Here is a 17386-nt window from a genome sequence, read left to right as displayed (position 1 = left end):
CTCTAAAAACTTCAACACCATTTTAAAAACATGACCGAGACTTCAAGGCCAACAAAGTTGTGCTTTCGGCAGATTCTTGAAGGGGACATAGGATCAATCAATCAATCAATCAATGTTTACTTATATAGCCCTAAATCACTAGTGTCTCAAAGGGCTGCACAAACCACTACGACATCCTCGGTAGGCCCACATAAGGGCAAGGAAAAACTCACACCCAGTGGGACGTCGGTGACAATGATGACTATGAGAACCTTGGAGAGGAGGAAAGCAATGGATGTCGAGCGGGTCTAACATGATACTGTGAAAGTTCAATCCATAATGGATCCAACACAGTCGCGAGAGTCCAGTCCAAAGCGGATCCAACACAGCAGCGAGAGTCCCGTCCACAGCGGAGCCAGCAGGAAACCATCCCAAGCGGAGGCGGATCAGCAGCCGATACACAGGCGAGCAGTACATGGCCACCGGATCGGACCGGACCCCCTCCACAAGGGAGAGTGGGACATAGGAGAAAAAGAAAAGAAACGGCAGATCAACTGGTCTAAAAAGGGAGTCTATTTAAAGGCTAGAGTATACAAATGAGTTTTAAGGTGAGACTTAAATGCTTCTACTGAGGTGGCATCTCGAACTGTTACCGGGAGGGCATTCCAGAGTACTGGAGCCCGAAATGAAAACGCTCTATAGCCCGCAGACTTTTTTTGGGCTTTAGGAATCACTAATAAGCCGGAATCCTTTGAAGGCAGATTTCTTGCCGGGACATATGGTACAATACAATCGGCAAGATAGGATGGAGCTAGACCGTGTAGTATTTTATACGTAAGTAGTAAAACCTTAAAGTCACATCTTAAGTGCACAGGAAGCCAGTGCAGGTGAGGCAGTATAGGTATATATGTATGTATATATGTATATAAAGGTATATACAGTACAGGTATATATGTATGTATATATGTATATAAAGGTATATACAGTATAGGTATATATGTATGTATATATGTATATAAAGGTATATACAGTATAGGTATATATGTATGTATATATGTATATAAAGGTATATACAGTACAGGTATATATGTATGTATATATGTATATAAAGGTATATACAGTACAGGTATATATGTATGTATATATGTATATAAAGGTATATACAGTATAGGTATATATGTATGTATATATGTATATAAAGGTATATACAGTACAGGTATATATGTATGTATATATGTATATAAAGGTATATACAGTACAGGTATATATGTATGTATATATGTATATAAAGGTATATACAGTACAGGCGTAATATGATCAAACTTTCTTGTTCTTGTCAAAAGTCTAGCAGCCGCATTTTGTACCAACTGTAATCTTTTAATGCTAGACATGGGGAGACCCGAAAATAATACGTTACAGTAATCGAGACGAGACGTAACAAACGCATGGATAATGATCTCAGCGTCTTTAGTGGAATTTTAGCGATATTACGGAGATGAAAGAAGGCCGTTTTAGTAACGCTTTTAATGTGTGACTCAAAGGAGAGAGTTGGGTCGAAGATAATACCCAGATTCTTTACCGAGTCGCCTTGTTTAATTGTTTGGTTGTCAAATGTTAGAGTTGTATTATTAAATAGAGGTCGGTGTCTAGCAGGACCGATAATCAGCATTTCCGTTTTTTGGGCGTTGAGTTGCAAAAAGTTAGCGGACATCCATTGTTTAATTTCATTAAGACACGCCTCCAGCTGACTTAGGATGAACTCCGTCTTTTCCGACTTATAAAAGTTCCAATGTTGGATACTCGTGCTGGAAAATGTAAAAAGGGTTCAAGGTGATGCATTTTGGCGGGAGCTTGCACAGTTTGAGATGCCTCAGTTTGCGAGGTTTTGCAGTCTGACTAGGTTGTGAGGTCAGGGCCAGGTCCAATAATGTTTTTTTTTTTTGCCAATATCCGATATTGTCCAACTCTCAATTACCGATATCGACCGATACAAATATATACAGTCGTGGAATGAACACATTATTATGCCTAATTTTGTTGTGATGCCCCGCTGGATGCATTAAACAATGTAACAAGGTTCCATCCATCCATCCATTTTCTACCGCTTATTCCCTTTCGGGGTCGCGGGGGGCGCTGGCGCCTATCTCAGCTACAATCGGGCGGAACGCGGGGTACACCCTGGACAAGTCGCCACCTCATCGCAGGGCAATGTAACAAGGTTTTCCAAACTAAATCAACTCAAGTTATGGAAAAAATGGCACTGCCATTTTTATTATTAAAGTCACAAAGTGCATTATTTTTTTTAAACCTGCCTCAAAACAGCAGCTTGGAATTTGGGACATGCTCTCCCTGAGAGAGCATGAGGAGGTTAAGGTGGGCAGGGTTGAAGTTTGACAGGGGTAGGAGGTGGCAGTGGGGGTATATGTTAGCATCCTGAAAAAGTTAGTGCTGCAAGGGATTCTGGGTATTTGTTATTTTGTGTTACGGTGCGGATGTTCTACCGAAATGCGTTTTTCGTTCTCGTTTTATGTGGGTTCACAGTGTGGCGCATTTTTGTAACAGTGTTAAAGTTTTTTTTATACGGCCACCCTCAGTGTGACCTGTACGGCTGTTGAACAAGTATGCTTCGCATTCGCTTGTGTGTGTGTGAAAAGCCGTAGATATTATGTGATTGGGCCGGCACACAAAGGCAGTGCCTTAAAGGCACGCCCCCGATATTGTTGTCCGGGTGGAAATCGGGAGAAATTCGGGACAATGGTTGACCTGAAATATATGAGACTCACACATATACATATATATATATATATATATATATATATATATATATATATATATATATATATATATATACATATATATACACACACATATGTATGTATGTATATATACATAGATATTAAAACCAAACATCATTAAAAATGTATATATATATATATATATATATATAAAGAGAGACAGAGAGAGAGAGAGAGAGGGCAATATGTTGCATGGTAATTGTTATATATAATAGTATAATTGATAATTAATTGTTGTATATAATAGTATATATTATATAAGCATATAATATCATACAATATTTCAGTATATATCATATACTGTACATATATGATGTAGATATTACATATGTTATATTTTAAATTTGCTACTATGGTACATTTTAGTCTATTTTCTACCTGCGTTGTCCTTTCCATCCTTTGTAACTGAGCTACTGTGTGGAACAATTTCCCTCGTGGATCATTAAACTGTGTCTAAGTCTTATATGAGAAAAAAACAGTGGCTGGGGAGAGGAAAGTCTGGGCTTCCCTACTTAGGCTGCTGCCCCCGCGACCCGACCTCGGATAAGCGGAAGAAGATGGATGGATGGACAGTGATGTTTTAATGTAATTTAAATCAATATTTAATAAATGTATTCTATCATGGCATGCAAGAGATACATTTAAAATAAGAAAAACTAGAAGTCGATGTTTTTTTCCCCCCCTGTTTTGTTTTTCACAACAATGCCGAATTTAAACTGACCAATCACAACAGCGGCACGAGCACCACCCGAGCCTGATCACCCCGCCCCTTAACCTTCACCAGCCAATGGCTGAAGAGGTAGGCGGAGTCTGTGAAGGAACTGCGGCAGATTCAAAGCAAGCAAACATGGCGGCGGGTCAAGATGTCGGCGAAAACAGCCGAAACAGAAGGTAACCGCTAAATCATTTCGACATTTTGACGCGTCGAGAATGTTCATCACGCGTAATACTCTGAGCTGTAGAAGTAGATATGACGTTATATCCGTGTGAATGTCCCCATTTCTCATGGCTGACTGTGTTTTTTAGCCGCTGCCCGCCGCCACATTCCTAACTTTTTTTTTTCATTCTTCGCACAATGGCGGAAATGTTTCCTGTGTGAAATGAAGTGCACTTAGTTGATGGCAACGTTGATTTAAACAATGCAGCCGTTGTTCTGTATGAAGTCAACATTCAACGTCATATCCGGTATTAACTCATGCCATTTTTTGGGGTAGCGTGTGACGTCATGTCCGGTTGCTGTCACCTTGCAAATGAGGTGCAAACACCTTTATTTTTTTTTAAATCCCCAAACTGTATTTTAATATCAGTGTAATACAGACATTTGACAATTAAAATAACAGTAATCGAGCATTTTGTATATAACCAAGACAATTTTAGAGCACCACAGTCCGTTGACAGTTTTAAGAAGGGACTTAAAACTTTTTAGCTCAGCTTTTATCTAAATGATCTGCCTTTTTGTTTTTAAACACACTGCATGTCTATCTGTTTTATCCACTGCTTTCTTGCTTTTATTTCTATCTTTAACTGTTTTATCTAATGTTTATCGAGTGTGTGTCATGTTTAATTTTTTTTAATGTATATATTCTAACATTCTATTAATCTGTTTATTTTATTTATTCATTATTTTTAATTTATTTTTATTTGTATATTATTATTATTATTTTTTTTAATTTGTAATACTTTGCAGCACTTTGAGATTTTAACAAATGTTAATTCATTATTATTATTTTATTATAACAACTATATAGGAAAAATAATAAAATCAAATAAACAGGAAGTGCAAGGGATAACGCTGGAATAAAACAAAAGTATCCGGCTGTGCATTTAAATTGTTTTTTGATGGTGATCGTTTTTAGTGCGCAAACAAGTGTTTTCTTCACATGATAATAAAAAATAGAATTAAAAACCCGATGCGATAATGTGTGTAGAGTAGCATGTTTAGCTATTCTTCGTCCTCCAGTGTTAATGATACTTGTAAGAAACATGGTTTATTTGCCACTAGTCACTGTGGAATTTGCAGGACGCAGGGTTCTCACAGGGTTGCAACCCAGCAATAACTGAGGAAAAATAGAAATGTTTTTCCCGCCCACCCTAACGTGTGTGCAATGTTCGCCCGCCAGAGGCAAGCAGTCCTCCATGGTGGTCCACCAGCACGAGTCCCGGGGGGGGTCCCGCACGGCCCGACAGCCCGTCATCTTCAACCCGGACTTCTTCGTGGAGAAGCTCCGCCACGAGAACGCCGAGGTTTTCCTGGAGCTGGTGTTGAGTAACATCACCCGCCTCATCGATCTCCCCGGCGCCGAGTTCTCGCAGCTGGTCGGCGAGGAGGGCCCCAAGACGCCCACCGCCGGGAACGGGGGCTTCTTCCGCTCCTTCAACTTCCTCAAACGCAAAGGTCAGAGTTCCTTTTAGCCAGGGGGGTCCAAAGTGCGGCCCGCAGCTAATCGTTTACCGGACCGCCACACATTCTGCAAAAATTGCAAAATTGACCGTATTGCAAAAATAAATAAAAAGACATTAAAAAAAGTGGGGTGTTGCCAGGATCGGCCTCGAAATCAGCGACAGGTGCGTAGACGGCCTACCTGGGCCTTGTTATCTAATCACCTGTCGCTCTGTTTATAAGCAGCAGCCAAGAGGAGAGACGGGGTCGGGGCTGGAGCCAGAGCGCGAGCGAGAACGAAAGAGGAAAAGACATTATTGAAAAATAAAACAATATTATAACCCTGAAACAGGGTCTTATGTCGGTGCTTGGTGGTCTGAAAAACCCCCATTGAGGGCAAGCCATACACTAACCAATAATAAATAAATAACTTCTTACCATTAACGCAACTTCTTGATCTGGTGCGGTAGGAAACGGATGGATGGATTAAAAATGCATGAGGATGTTTTATATTTTGAACTGTTTTTTTAACACTGTAATTACATGTGGAATTATTCATTACTTATCGTGTTAAGCAATGTCAGCTCAGATTCATCCAAGAGCCAGATGCAGTCATCAAAAGAGCCATATCTGGCTCTAGAGCCATAGGTTCCCTACCCCTGCCATAGTGGCTCCAACACAGCCGCGAGAGTTCAGTTCAAAGCGGATCCAAGACAGCAGCGAGAGTCCCGTCCACAGGAAACCATCCCAAGCGGAGGCGGATCAGCAGCGTAGAAATGTCCCCAACCGATACACAGGCGAGCGGTCCATCCTGGGTCTCGACTCTGGACAGCCAGTACTTCATCCATGGTCATCGGACCGGACCCCCTCCACAAGGGACATAGGAGAAAAAAGAAAAGAAGCGGCAGATCAACTGGTCTAAAAAGGAGGTCTATTTAAAGGCTAGGGTATACAGATGAGTTTTAAGGTGAAACTTAAATGCTTCTACTGAGGTCGCATCTCGAACTGTTACCGGGAGGGCATTCCAGAGTACTGGCATGCCCTCAAATTCTAAAATTCTATGTTATAATGAATTATTACTTAAAAATGATCACTTTAAAATGTTTTACGTGGAAAAAATATTGCATATGTTGTGTGGTTGCCATATAAAAACATAAGGTTTTGACAAAAGAGCTTAAAGCTTAAAATAAACAAAATAATAGTTCAAACTTAAAATCGACAGATATATCGGAAGTTGATCTTGAAATTTAAGTGTTAAAAGTAAATTTAAAAAAAAATTATAAAAATGCATCACTTTTAGAGTGGGGAACCTTTCTGTTCGCAAATATATTTAGTAGGTTTTTATTAGGGATGCACCGAAATGAAAATTTGTGTCCGAAGGCCGAATACCGAATAATGAATGCAGTTTTTCACAATTTTTTAAATATTGCATAAATAGCCTAGAATAAATATTTAGACATGTTTTTCAAATAAAGTATTTTTTTATTGAACATTGACATTTTTTTAAATATTCCAGTAGTCCTTGCTTTTCAAAAAAAGCACAGTTTTTCATTAATATTAGGCCTTCAAACAAAACATGCATTCAAAAAAAAAAATAAAGTGCATTAAAGTGGATAAACCAACAACAAATGAATTATTGTCCTTTTGGCAAAAGTCTGCTTAGCCACAGTAGATATGCTAATAATGTAAACAGAAGGCTCAAGTAAATCTCAATTAAGTGTGTGCTTGTAACCTCATACACTTATACAGGTAGCCTACACAACAGGCTAATAATGTAAACAGAGGCCCCACTAAATCTCAATAAGTGTGTGCTTGTAACCTCATACACTTATACAGGTAGCCTACACAACATTTAAGTGTGTGCTTGTAACCCAGGGGTAGGGAACCTATGGCTCTAGAGCCAGATGTGGCTCTTTTGATGACTGCATCTGGCTCTCGGATAAATCTTAGCTGACATTGCTTAACACGATAAGTATTGAATAATTCTGCTGGTAAAATAACTTTCAAAATATAAAACATTCTCATGTATTTTAATCCATCCAACTGTTTTCTACCGCACCTGTTCAAGAAATAACAATGTTAATAAAAAATAATTTAGAGACTTACTATACTCTAAAAATGTTGGCCTTACTTAAAAATGCACGCATTTTGTTGTGTTCAGTGTTTAAAAATATGATACGGCTCTCACGGAAATACATTTTGAAATATTTCAATCAATCAATCAATCAATCAATGTTTACTTATATAGCCCTAAATCACTAGTGTCTCAAAGGGCTGCACAAACCACTACGACATCCTCGGTAGGCCCACATAAGGGCAAGGAAAACTCACACCCAGTGGGACGTCGGTGACAATGATGACTATGAGAACCTTGGAGAGGAGGAAAGCAATGGATGTCGAGCGGGTCTAACATGATACTGTGAAAGTTCAATCCATAATGGATCCAACACAGTCGCGAGAGTCCAGTCCAAAGCGGATCCAACACAGCAGCGAGAGTCCCGTTCACAGCGGAGCCAGCAGGAAACCATCCCAAGCGGAGGCGGATCAGCAGCCGATACACAGGCGAGCAGTACATGGCCACCGGATCCGACCGGACCCCCTCCACCAGGGAAAGTGGGACATAGGAGAAAAAGAAAAGAAACGGCAGATCAACTGGTCTAAAAAGGGAGTCTATTTAAAGGCTAGAGTATACAAATGAGTTTTAAGGTGAGACTTAAATGCTTCTACCGAGGTAGCATCTCGAACTGTTACCGGGAGGGCATTCCAGAGTACTGGAGCCCGGAATGAAAACGCTCTATAGCCCGCAGACTTTTTTGGGGGCTTTGGGAATCACTAATAAGCCGGAGTCCTTTGAAGGCAGATTTCTTGCCGGGACATATGGTACAATACAATCGGCAAGATAGGATGGAGCTAGACCGTGTAGTATTTTATACGTAAGTAGTAAAACCTTAAAGTCACATCTTAAGTGCACAGGAAGCCAGTGCAGGTGAGCCAGTATAGGTATATATGTATGTATATATGTATATAAAGGTATATACAGTATAGGTATATATGTATATAAAGGTATATACAGTATAGGTATATATGTATATAAAGGTATATACAGTATAGATATATATGTATGTATATATGTATATAAAGGTATATACAGTATAGGTATATATGTATGTATATATGTATATAAAGGTATATACAGTATAGGTATATATGTATGTATATAAAGGTATATACAGTATAGGTATATATATATGTATATAAAGGTATATACAGTATAGGTATATATGTATGTATATATGTATATAAAGGTATATACAGTACAGGTATATATGTATGTATATATGTATATAAAGGTACATACAGTATAGGTATATATGTATGTATATATGTATATAAAGGTATATACAGTACAGGCGTAATGTGATCAAACTTTCTTGTTCTTGTCAAAAGTCTAGCAGCCGCATTTTGTACCAACTGTAATCTTTTAATGCTAGACATGGGGAGACCCGAAAATAATACGTTACAGTAATTTGGCTTTCATGGCTCTCTCAGCCAAAAAGGTTCCCGACCCCTGCTTTATAGTCTCTCATTATTAATTGAACAAATTGCAAAAGATTCAGCAACACAGATGTCCAAATTACTGTGTAATTATGCGATGAAAAGAGACGACTTTTAGCTGCGTGTGGTGCTGGGCTAATATGTCCCCTCCGACCCGAGACGTCACGAACACTTTTGATTGATTGATTGATACTTTTATTAGTAGATTGCACAGTACAGTACATATTCCGTACAATTGACCACTAAATGGTAACACCCCAATAAGTTTTTCAACTTGTTTAAGTCGGGGTCCACGTTAATCAATTCATCATACGCGTCATTTTCAGCAGGAAACTCCGTGGGAAATTTTAAAATTGTAATTTAGTAAACAAAAGCGGCAGTATTGGCATGTGTTGCAATGTTAATATTTCATCATTGATATATAAACTACCAGACTGCGTGGTCGCTAGTCGTGGCTTTCAGTAGGCCTTGAAGTGATGTTCAGAACATTTCAACTTGCAAGTGTTGTTGCTCTCAGATAAAGGCGGCGTGTTTGCCACAGCGCTGCCGGAGAGCTGCCTGGCTCAGATCTACCAGCTGATCGAGTACCTCAGTAAAAGTAAGTCGCCTCCGGCCGAGCTCTCGTCTCCAAGTCTGAGCCACGCCCACTCCGTCCCTAGACTTGCACGTGGAGGGTCTGTTCCGGGTGCCGGGGAACAGCGCTCGGCAGCAGGTTTTGAAGGAGCTCCTGTGCAGCGGCGCCGCCGTGGACCTGCAGTCCGGCGACTTCCATCCCAACGACGCGGCCACGCTCCTCAAGAGCTTCCTGGGCGAGCTGCCGGAGCCCCTCCTCACGCACAGACACTACCACGCGCATCTGAAGATAGCTGGTAGTGCCCCAACCTTGCCTCCCCACCACGCCCTGGTCATGTGACCTCACCTTCTCCTTGCAGACCTGACCCTCTTCGACGAGCGGGGCAACAAGACCTCGGCGCCCAACAAGGAGCGCCAGATCGAAGCCCTGCAGCTTCTCTTCCTCCTCCTGCCCGCCGCCAACCGCTCGCTGCTCAAGCTGCTGCTGGACCTCCTCTACCACACCGCCAAGCAGCAGGAGAAGAACAAGATGTCCGCCTTCAACCTGGCGCTTATGTTCGCCCCGCACGTGCTCTGGCCGCGACACGTAAGTTGTCAATGTCTTCCAGAATGAAAATGTCGAGCGGCGTGTCATGGTCAACTCTGTTAATGATAACGGCATAATCCATGAATACCTGAATCGCGATTCATAATTTTCAAAAAGCAATAAAAACAATTTAAAAAGGGAAAAAAAAAACGTTTTTAGGTCATGTATATGTATGTATATATGTATATATATATATATATATATATATATATATATATATATATATATATATATATATATATATATATATATATATATATATATATATATATACACATATACATCCATCCATCCATTTTTTACCGCTTATTCCCTTTGGGGGTCGCGGGGGGCGCTGGCGCCTATCTCAGCTACAATCGGGCGGAAGGTGGGGTACACCCTGGACAAGTCGCCACCTCATCGCAGGGCCAACACAGATAGACAGACAACATTCACACACTAGGGACCATTTAGTGTTGCCAATCAACCTATCCCCAGGTGCATGTCTTTGGAAGTGGGAAGAAGCCGGAGTACCCGGAGGGAACCCACACATTCACGGGGAGAGCTCGCAAACTCCACACAGAAAGATCCCGAGCCTGGATTTGAACCCAGGACTGCAGGAGCTTCATATTGTGAGGCAGACGCACTAACCCCTCTTCCACCGTGAAGCCCCAAATACATGAAACTAAAAAATAATTTCAAAAATGAAACGAAAGGATATTCTAAAGCCTTATCACAGCGTAGGCTATCACTCCGCCTTAGTCACGCATGACTGTTATGAATGGAAGTTGTTGTCATGTATCCATGACCACGGACCGTTGCAGTCCGCAGTAAAAGACAGCTGATGTTTTTACGATGTTAAAAAACGGAGACTAAGGTAGTTGAATTCACATGTTTAAGGTTAACTTTCACCTCCGGGGAGTAAGTCAGACGCACTAACCCCTCTGCCACCATGAAGCCACACATATACATATACACACACATATATATATATATATATATATATATATATATATATATATATATACATATATATATGTATAATATAATGTATGTATATACATAATCAAATCATTGGGGTATGCTGCCAGCAAATTTTGTAGATCAGACTTCACCATTGAAGAAAAATATCTCCTGATGATTGAGGGAACCCCTCATGAAACAGTTCTGTAGAGATGAAGTAGTCTTGAGATTTTTCCCACACATACATATTGCGCTCTACCACGCTATCGAGCACTATTATCTGGATAATCCAATTAAGAAACACATATATATATATATATATATATATATATATATATATATATATATATATATATATATGTATATATTTATGTATATATATGTATGTGTGTATATATATATATATATATATGTATGTATATATAAGTATACAGTATGTGTATATATATATGTATGTATATGTATATATATATATGTATATATATACATATACATATATATACCCATATACATTTATGCACTTACCAAAGGCATGCAGTAAACATTTGAGTGTGATGTAAGCTCGGACCTTAAATCCTACTGAATAGCTCTTAATCTTCTTCCCTTTATGCGATTTCAAATTACCGGTATTGAAATCAGCCTCCTCCATTTTGAAAATGATGACAGGGGAAGTGTCACTCATGACGTCACAGGTTTGACCCGGCGGTAATACTAAGCATGCGCTAATTATTTCAAGAAGCGAGTTTGACCCGGCAGTAATTCAAGGCAGGCGCATACTATATTAATTAATATATACCTGTAGGGCTGTGAATCTTTGGGTGTCCCACGATTCGATTCAATATCGATTCTTGGGGTCACAATTCGATAATATATCGATTTTTTTTTGGACTCGATTCTCGATTCAAAAACGATATTTCTCTGATTCAAAAGGATTCTGTATTCATTCAATACATAGATTTCAGCAGGATCTACCCCAGTCTGCTGACATGCTAGCAGAGTAGTATATGTTTTAAAAAAAAAAAGCTTTTATAATTGTAAAGGATAATGTTTTATCAACTGATTGCAATAATGTCAATTTGTTGTAACTATTAAACAAACCAAAAATATGATTTATTTTGTCTTTGTGAAAACATTGGACACAGTGTGTTGTCAAGCTTATGAGATGCCATGCAAGTGTAAGCCACTGTGACACTATTGTTCTTTTTTATTATTTTTATAAATGTCTAATGATAATGTCAATGAGGGATTTTTAATCACTGCTATGCTGAAATTATAACTAATATTGATACTGTTGTTGATAATATTCATTTTTGTTTCACTACTTTTGGTTTGTTCTGTGTGGTGTTTGTGTCTCCTCTCAATTGCTCTGAGTGTTGCTGGGTCAGGTTCGGTTTTGGAATTGGATTGCATTGTTATGGTATTGCTGTGTATTGTTTTGTTGGATTGATAAAAAATAAAATAAAATCGATTTTATATATATATATATATATATATATATATATATATATATATATATATATATATATATATATATATATATATAATATCAGAAGTCCATTATTGTCGGACATCTCTAAAATAGAGAAAAAAATCAGTTCACAAATTCCGTGTCAAAAAAGCTTTAAACCTACCGCAATAATAATTGATCTTTTTCGACATTGTTACATCACTTCTCACTAGCCTTGATTACTGGCTTAATGTTTGTGCTTTGTAATATCACGAAGTCTGCAAGACACCTGTCCAAGTTGGATACATTGTGGCGGTCTCTCACCGGGCCGCTGGGGGGGTCGGCGTGGAACTGAACCGGTGTTCCCTGCTCCAGGTGACGGCCCAAGACCTGAAAGACAAGCTGAAGACGCTCAACAGCAGCATGGCCTTCCTCATCAGACACTCGCAGAAGCTCTTCCGGGTGATTAGCGGGCATGCGCGGGAAGCCATTTGGCCGCTGTAACGTTTTTCCTGTTTCTTGGCCGCTCAGGCGCCGGTCTACCTGCGGGAACGCGCCAGAGCACACTTCCTGACCAACTCGGCGCTGCGGAGCAAGGTCGGTGACCCCAAAAACCTGTTGTGGTACTAATCCTTTCTAAATGCTGCAAGGAAATACAGATGTACCTCCTTTTAATGGGTTGGGAAATCGCAAAGTTGCTGTAGTGAAGCTAATTCGTCTTTAAGAAAGAACGTAAATATGAATAATTGGTTCCGCTCAGGACAAAAGTCCATATTTATGTACAGGACAGAATGTCAATGACAAGCTGAACTGTCATCTCTATAAGAGGTCGGGGATCTTTGGGCGATTACGATTTGATTAAAACATCGATTATTGATGCATCTTTAATTTATGCACAAAACCCAAAACTAGTGAAGTTGGCAAATTGCGTAATTGGTAAATAAAAATAACATTTGCAAATCCTTTTAACCTGTTAAATCAATTGAATAAATACTTAACGTTCGAACTGGAAAACTTTATTTTTTTTTGTGCAAATATTAGCTCATTTGGAATTTGATGCCTTCAACATGTTTCGAAAAAGCTGGCACAAGTGGCAAAAAAGACTGGGAAAGTTGTGGCTTGCTCATCAAACACTTATTTGGAACAGGCTAATTGGGCACAATTGAATAAATACTTAACGTTCGAACTGGAAAACTTTATTTTTTTTTGGTGCAAATATTAGCTCATTTGGAATTTGATGCGTTCAACATGTTTCGAAAAAAGCTGGCACAAGTGGCAAAGAAAGACTGGGAAAGTTGTGGCATGCTCATCAAACACTTATTTGGAACAGGTGAACAGGCTAATTGGGCACAATTGAATAAATACTTAACGTTCGAACTGGAAAACTTTATTTTTTTTTGTGCAAATATTAGCTCATTTGGAATTTGATGCCTTCAACATGTTTCGAAAAAGCTGGCACAAGTGGCAAAAAAGACTGGGAAAGTTGTGGCTTGCTCATCAAACACTTATTTGGAGCAGGTGAACAGGCTAATTGGGCACAATTGAATAAATACTTAACGTTCGAACTGGAATATTGTATCTTTTTTTGTGCAAATATTAGCTCATTTGGAATTTGATGCCTTCAACATGTTTCGAAAAAGCTGGCACAAGTGGCAAAAAAGACTGGGAAAGTTGTGGCTTGCTCATCAAACACTTATTTGGAACAGGTGAACAGGCTAATTGGGCACAATTGAATAAATACTTAACGTTCGAACTGGAAAACTTTATTTTTTTTGGTGCAAATATTAGCTCATTTGGAATTTGATGCCTTCAACATGTTTCGAAAAAGCTAGCACAAGTGGCAAAAAAGACTGGGAAAGTTGTGGCATGCTCATCAAACACTTATTTGGAACAGGTGAACAGGCTAATTGGGCACAATTGAATAAATACTTAACGTTCGAACTGGAAAACTTTATCTTTTTTTGTGCAAATATTAGCTCATTTGGAATTTGATGCGTTCAACATGTTTCGAAAAAGCTGGCACAAGTGGCAAAAAAGACTGGGAAAGTTGTGGCATGCTCATCAAACACTTATTTGGAACAGGTGAACAGGCTAATTGGGCACAATTGAATAAATACTTAACGTTCGAACTGGAAAACTTAAATTTTTTTTTGTGCAAATATTAGCTCATTTGGAATTTGATGCCTTCAACATGTTTCGAAAAAGCTGGCACAAGTGGCAAAAAAGACTGGGAAAGTTGTGGCTTGCTCATCAAACACTTATTTGGAACAGGTGAACAGGCTAATTGGGCACAGCTGCATGCCACGGGTGACTTGATTAACGTGGACAAGTTGAAAAACTTATTCGGGGTCCTTTTGGTGCTGTCACGCCAAATTTCTTCCCCCTACAAAAACCTCCCCCCCCCCCGGAAGGCCCTCTAATGCCTGAAGGACCCCAATGAGAGCGGAACAATACCAAGTTATACGACTCTTAAGGGTTACAGCTGCAAAATTAGCCAAGCAAAAATAGATTGAAAGGTTAGCATGCTGGAACGCTAATATTTTTTCCTCACCGTTATTTTTCACCAATGACAATCAAGCCAATTATAATGCTTTTAAAACAGGCAGCTGTGTGGGCTGCTCAAAGGTCCTTCAAGCATTAACTCCAAATGTCTTCCGGGTGGGAAGGTTTTTGTATGGGGAAGAAATTTGGCGTGACAGTGCCCTCACAAACGATCAGAAATCACACAAAACCATGTTGCTGCTATAATGAACATTTTAAAAAGTAAAATCCATTTTGAGAGGAGCAGACAGAGGGAAAAAAGGGAGGTGCCGTGTGTGTCAAATAAGCCTGCTCTGGCATATTTTTCCAGAAAAGTCTGTACTCATCACAATTAAAAACGTACTTGGTACTTTCTTCGATCTCGTAAACACAAAAAATTGGTATTTGACCGCATCTAATAGTTCATAAACCAAAAAGTTTGTAAACGTTCCATTGTAAATCATACATGCTATTATCAATCAATCAATGTTTATTTATATAGCCCCAACTCACAAATGTCTCAAAGGACTGCACAAATCATTACGACTACAACATCCTCGGAAGAACCCACAAAAGGGCAAGGAAAACTCACACCCAGGGGGCAGGGAGAATTCACATCCAGTGGGACGCCAGTGACAATGCTGACTATGAGAAACCTTGGAGAGGACCTCAGATGTGGGCAACCCCCCCTCTCTAGGGGACCGAAAGCAATGGATGTCGAGCGGGTCTAACATGATACTGTGAAAGTTCAATCCATAGTGGCTCCAACACAGCCGCGAGAGTTCAGTTCAAGCGGATCCAAGACCGCAGCGAGAGTCCCGTCCACAGGAAACCATCTCAAGCGGATCAGCAGCGTAGAGACGTAACGATAAATGGTATTAATTATAAGCTGAGGTAAAACTCTCGTTTATTATTACCATATAACACCCAGATTCATGACCGCACTTTGATGAACTAATGCCGCTTTTTTACGCAATTAAGCAAGTTGGCTTGCCATTTTAAATGCTAACATGAAATCAAGAAACATTAAGGTCGTTCCCCATTCAGAAAGGACATAGCCCGATGTAAAATGAAACAAAACACACTACTGACTGAGCAGCTAAGATATTTAATGGTGCACATTAAAGCTACAGGATGTGCTCTCTTAGAACAGGACGATTAACATCTGTATTTTGACACAGGTGTCAACAGCAGGAAGTGAACTGGTGAGGTGTCAAGTAAACTAGACGTGCAGCACTCCTTTTGCCTTCATCGTTTAAAAAACCCCCAAAAAATATGAAGAAAAAAGATATTTGAACACTCTAATAAGAAAAGAAGCCGTTACTATATTTAATGTTTCCTCTACCAAAGAAGTATAGTCTGTTTATTATTGTTATTTTTCTCAATGCTTGGTTAAATATTTCAGTGTGTATATAAGTACTTTTTGGGCACATTCAACAACAATGTGATAAAAATGACCGCTTTGTTGCAAATAACGTCACGTGAAATGTAAATATGGTCTCTAAATACTACAAACCCCGTTTCCATATGAGTTGGGAAATTGTATTAGATGTAAATATAAACGGAATACAATGATTTGAAAATCCTTTTCAACCCATATTCAGTTGAATAAACTACAACAGGGGTCGGGAACCTTTTTGGCTGAGAGAGCCAAGAAGCCAAATATTTTAAAATGTATTTCCGTAAGAGCCATATAAAATTTTTCAGCACTGAACACAACTTAACGCGTGCATTTTTTATTAAGACCAACATTTCTAGAGTATAATAGGTCTCTTATTCTTTGTAATAACATTGTTATTCTGAAGCTGACTGTGGAGGGGGGCGTGGCCTGCAGCAAAGCGGGGTGTTGCCAGGATCGGCCTCAAAATCAGCGACAGGTGCGTAGATGGCCCACATGGGCCTTGTTAAATAATCACCTGTCGCTCTGTTATAAGCAGCAGCCAGGAGGAGGGACGGGGTCGGAGCTGGAGCCAGAGCGCGAGCCAGAACGAAAGAGAAAAAGACAATTGCTGGAAAGCAACTGAGAGACTTATTGAAAAATAAAACAATATTGTTGGTCTGAAGAACCTCCAGGAGGGCAAAGCCCCACACTAACCATTAATAAATAAATAACTTCTTACCATTAACGCCATTTCTTGAAAAGGTGCGGTAGAAAACAGATGGATGGATTAAAACTGCATGAGAATGTTTTATATTTCGAAAAAAATATTAACACTGTGATCCATCCATCCATTTCTACCGCTTATTCCCTTTTGGGGTCGCGGGGGGCGCTGGCGCCTATCTCAGCTACAATCGGGCGGAAGGCGTCGTACACCCTGGACAAGTCGCCACCTCATTGCAGGGCCACACTGTGATTACAAGTGGAATTATTCATTACTTTTCGTGTCAAGCAATGTCAGCTCAGATTTATCCGAGAGCCAGATGCAGTCATCAAAAGAGCCACATCTGGCTCTCGAGCCATAGGTTCCCTACCCCTGCTCTACAAAGACAACATATTTGATGTTCAAACTCATAAACTTTATATATTTTTTTGCAAATAATATTTAACTTCGAATTTCATGGCTGCAACACGTGCCAAAGTAGTTGGGAAAGGGCATGTTCACCACTGT

At 39.6% G+C, this 17386-nt stretch overlaps 1 protein-coding gene across 2 annotated transcripts in view; it reads left to right on the top strand.

Moving 5' to 3' along the window:
- Nucleotides 1–3561: 3561 nt before the first annotated feature.
- arhgap19 (Rho GTPase activating protein 19) overlaps nucleotides 3562–17386 on the top strand; it is a 23637-nt gene continuing 9812 nt past the window's right edge. For both annotated transcript variants that reach the window (XM_061885649.1, XM_061885718.1), the window contains exons 1-7: nucleotides 3562–3665; nucleotides 4895–5169; nucleotides 9227–9307; nucleotides 9369–9578; nucleotides 9642–9868; nucleotides 12633–12719; nucleotides 12789–12854. In XM_061885649.1, the coding sequence (XP_061741633.1) occupies nucleotides 3562–3665; nucleotides 4895–5169; nucleotides 9227–9307; nucleotides 9369–9578; nucleotides 9642–9868; nucleotides 12633–12719; nucleotides 12789–12854 (1050 nt within the window). The remainder of the gene's footprint in view (nucleotides 3666–4894; nucleotides 5170–9226; nucleotides 9308–9368; nucleotides 9579–9641; nucleotides 9869–12632; nucleotides 12720–12788; nucleotides 12855–17386) is intronic.

The sequence above is a fragment of the Nerophis ophidion genome, linkage group LG01 (assembly GCF_033978795.1).
Source record: "Nerophis ophidion isolate RoL-2023_Sa linkage group LG01, RoL_Noph_v1.0, whole genome shotgun sequence".
NCBI classification, from domain to species: domain Eukaryota; kingdom Metazoa; phylum Chordata; class Actinopteri; order Syngnathiformes; family Syngnathidae; genus Nerophis; species Nerophis ophidion.
This window is presented reverse-complemented; position numbering and strand designations above follow the sequence as displayed.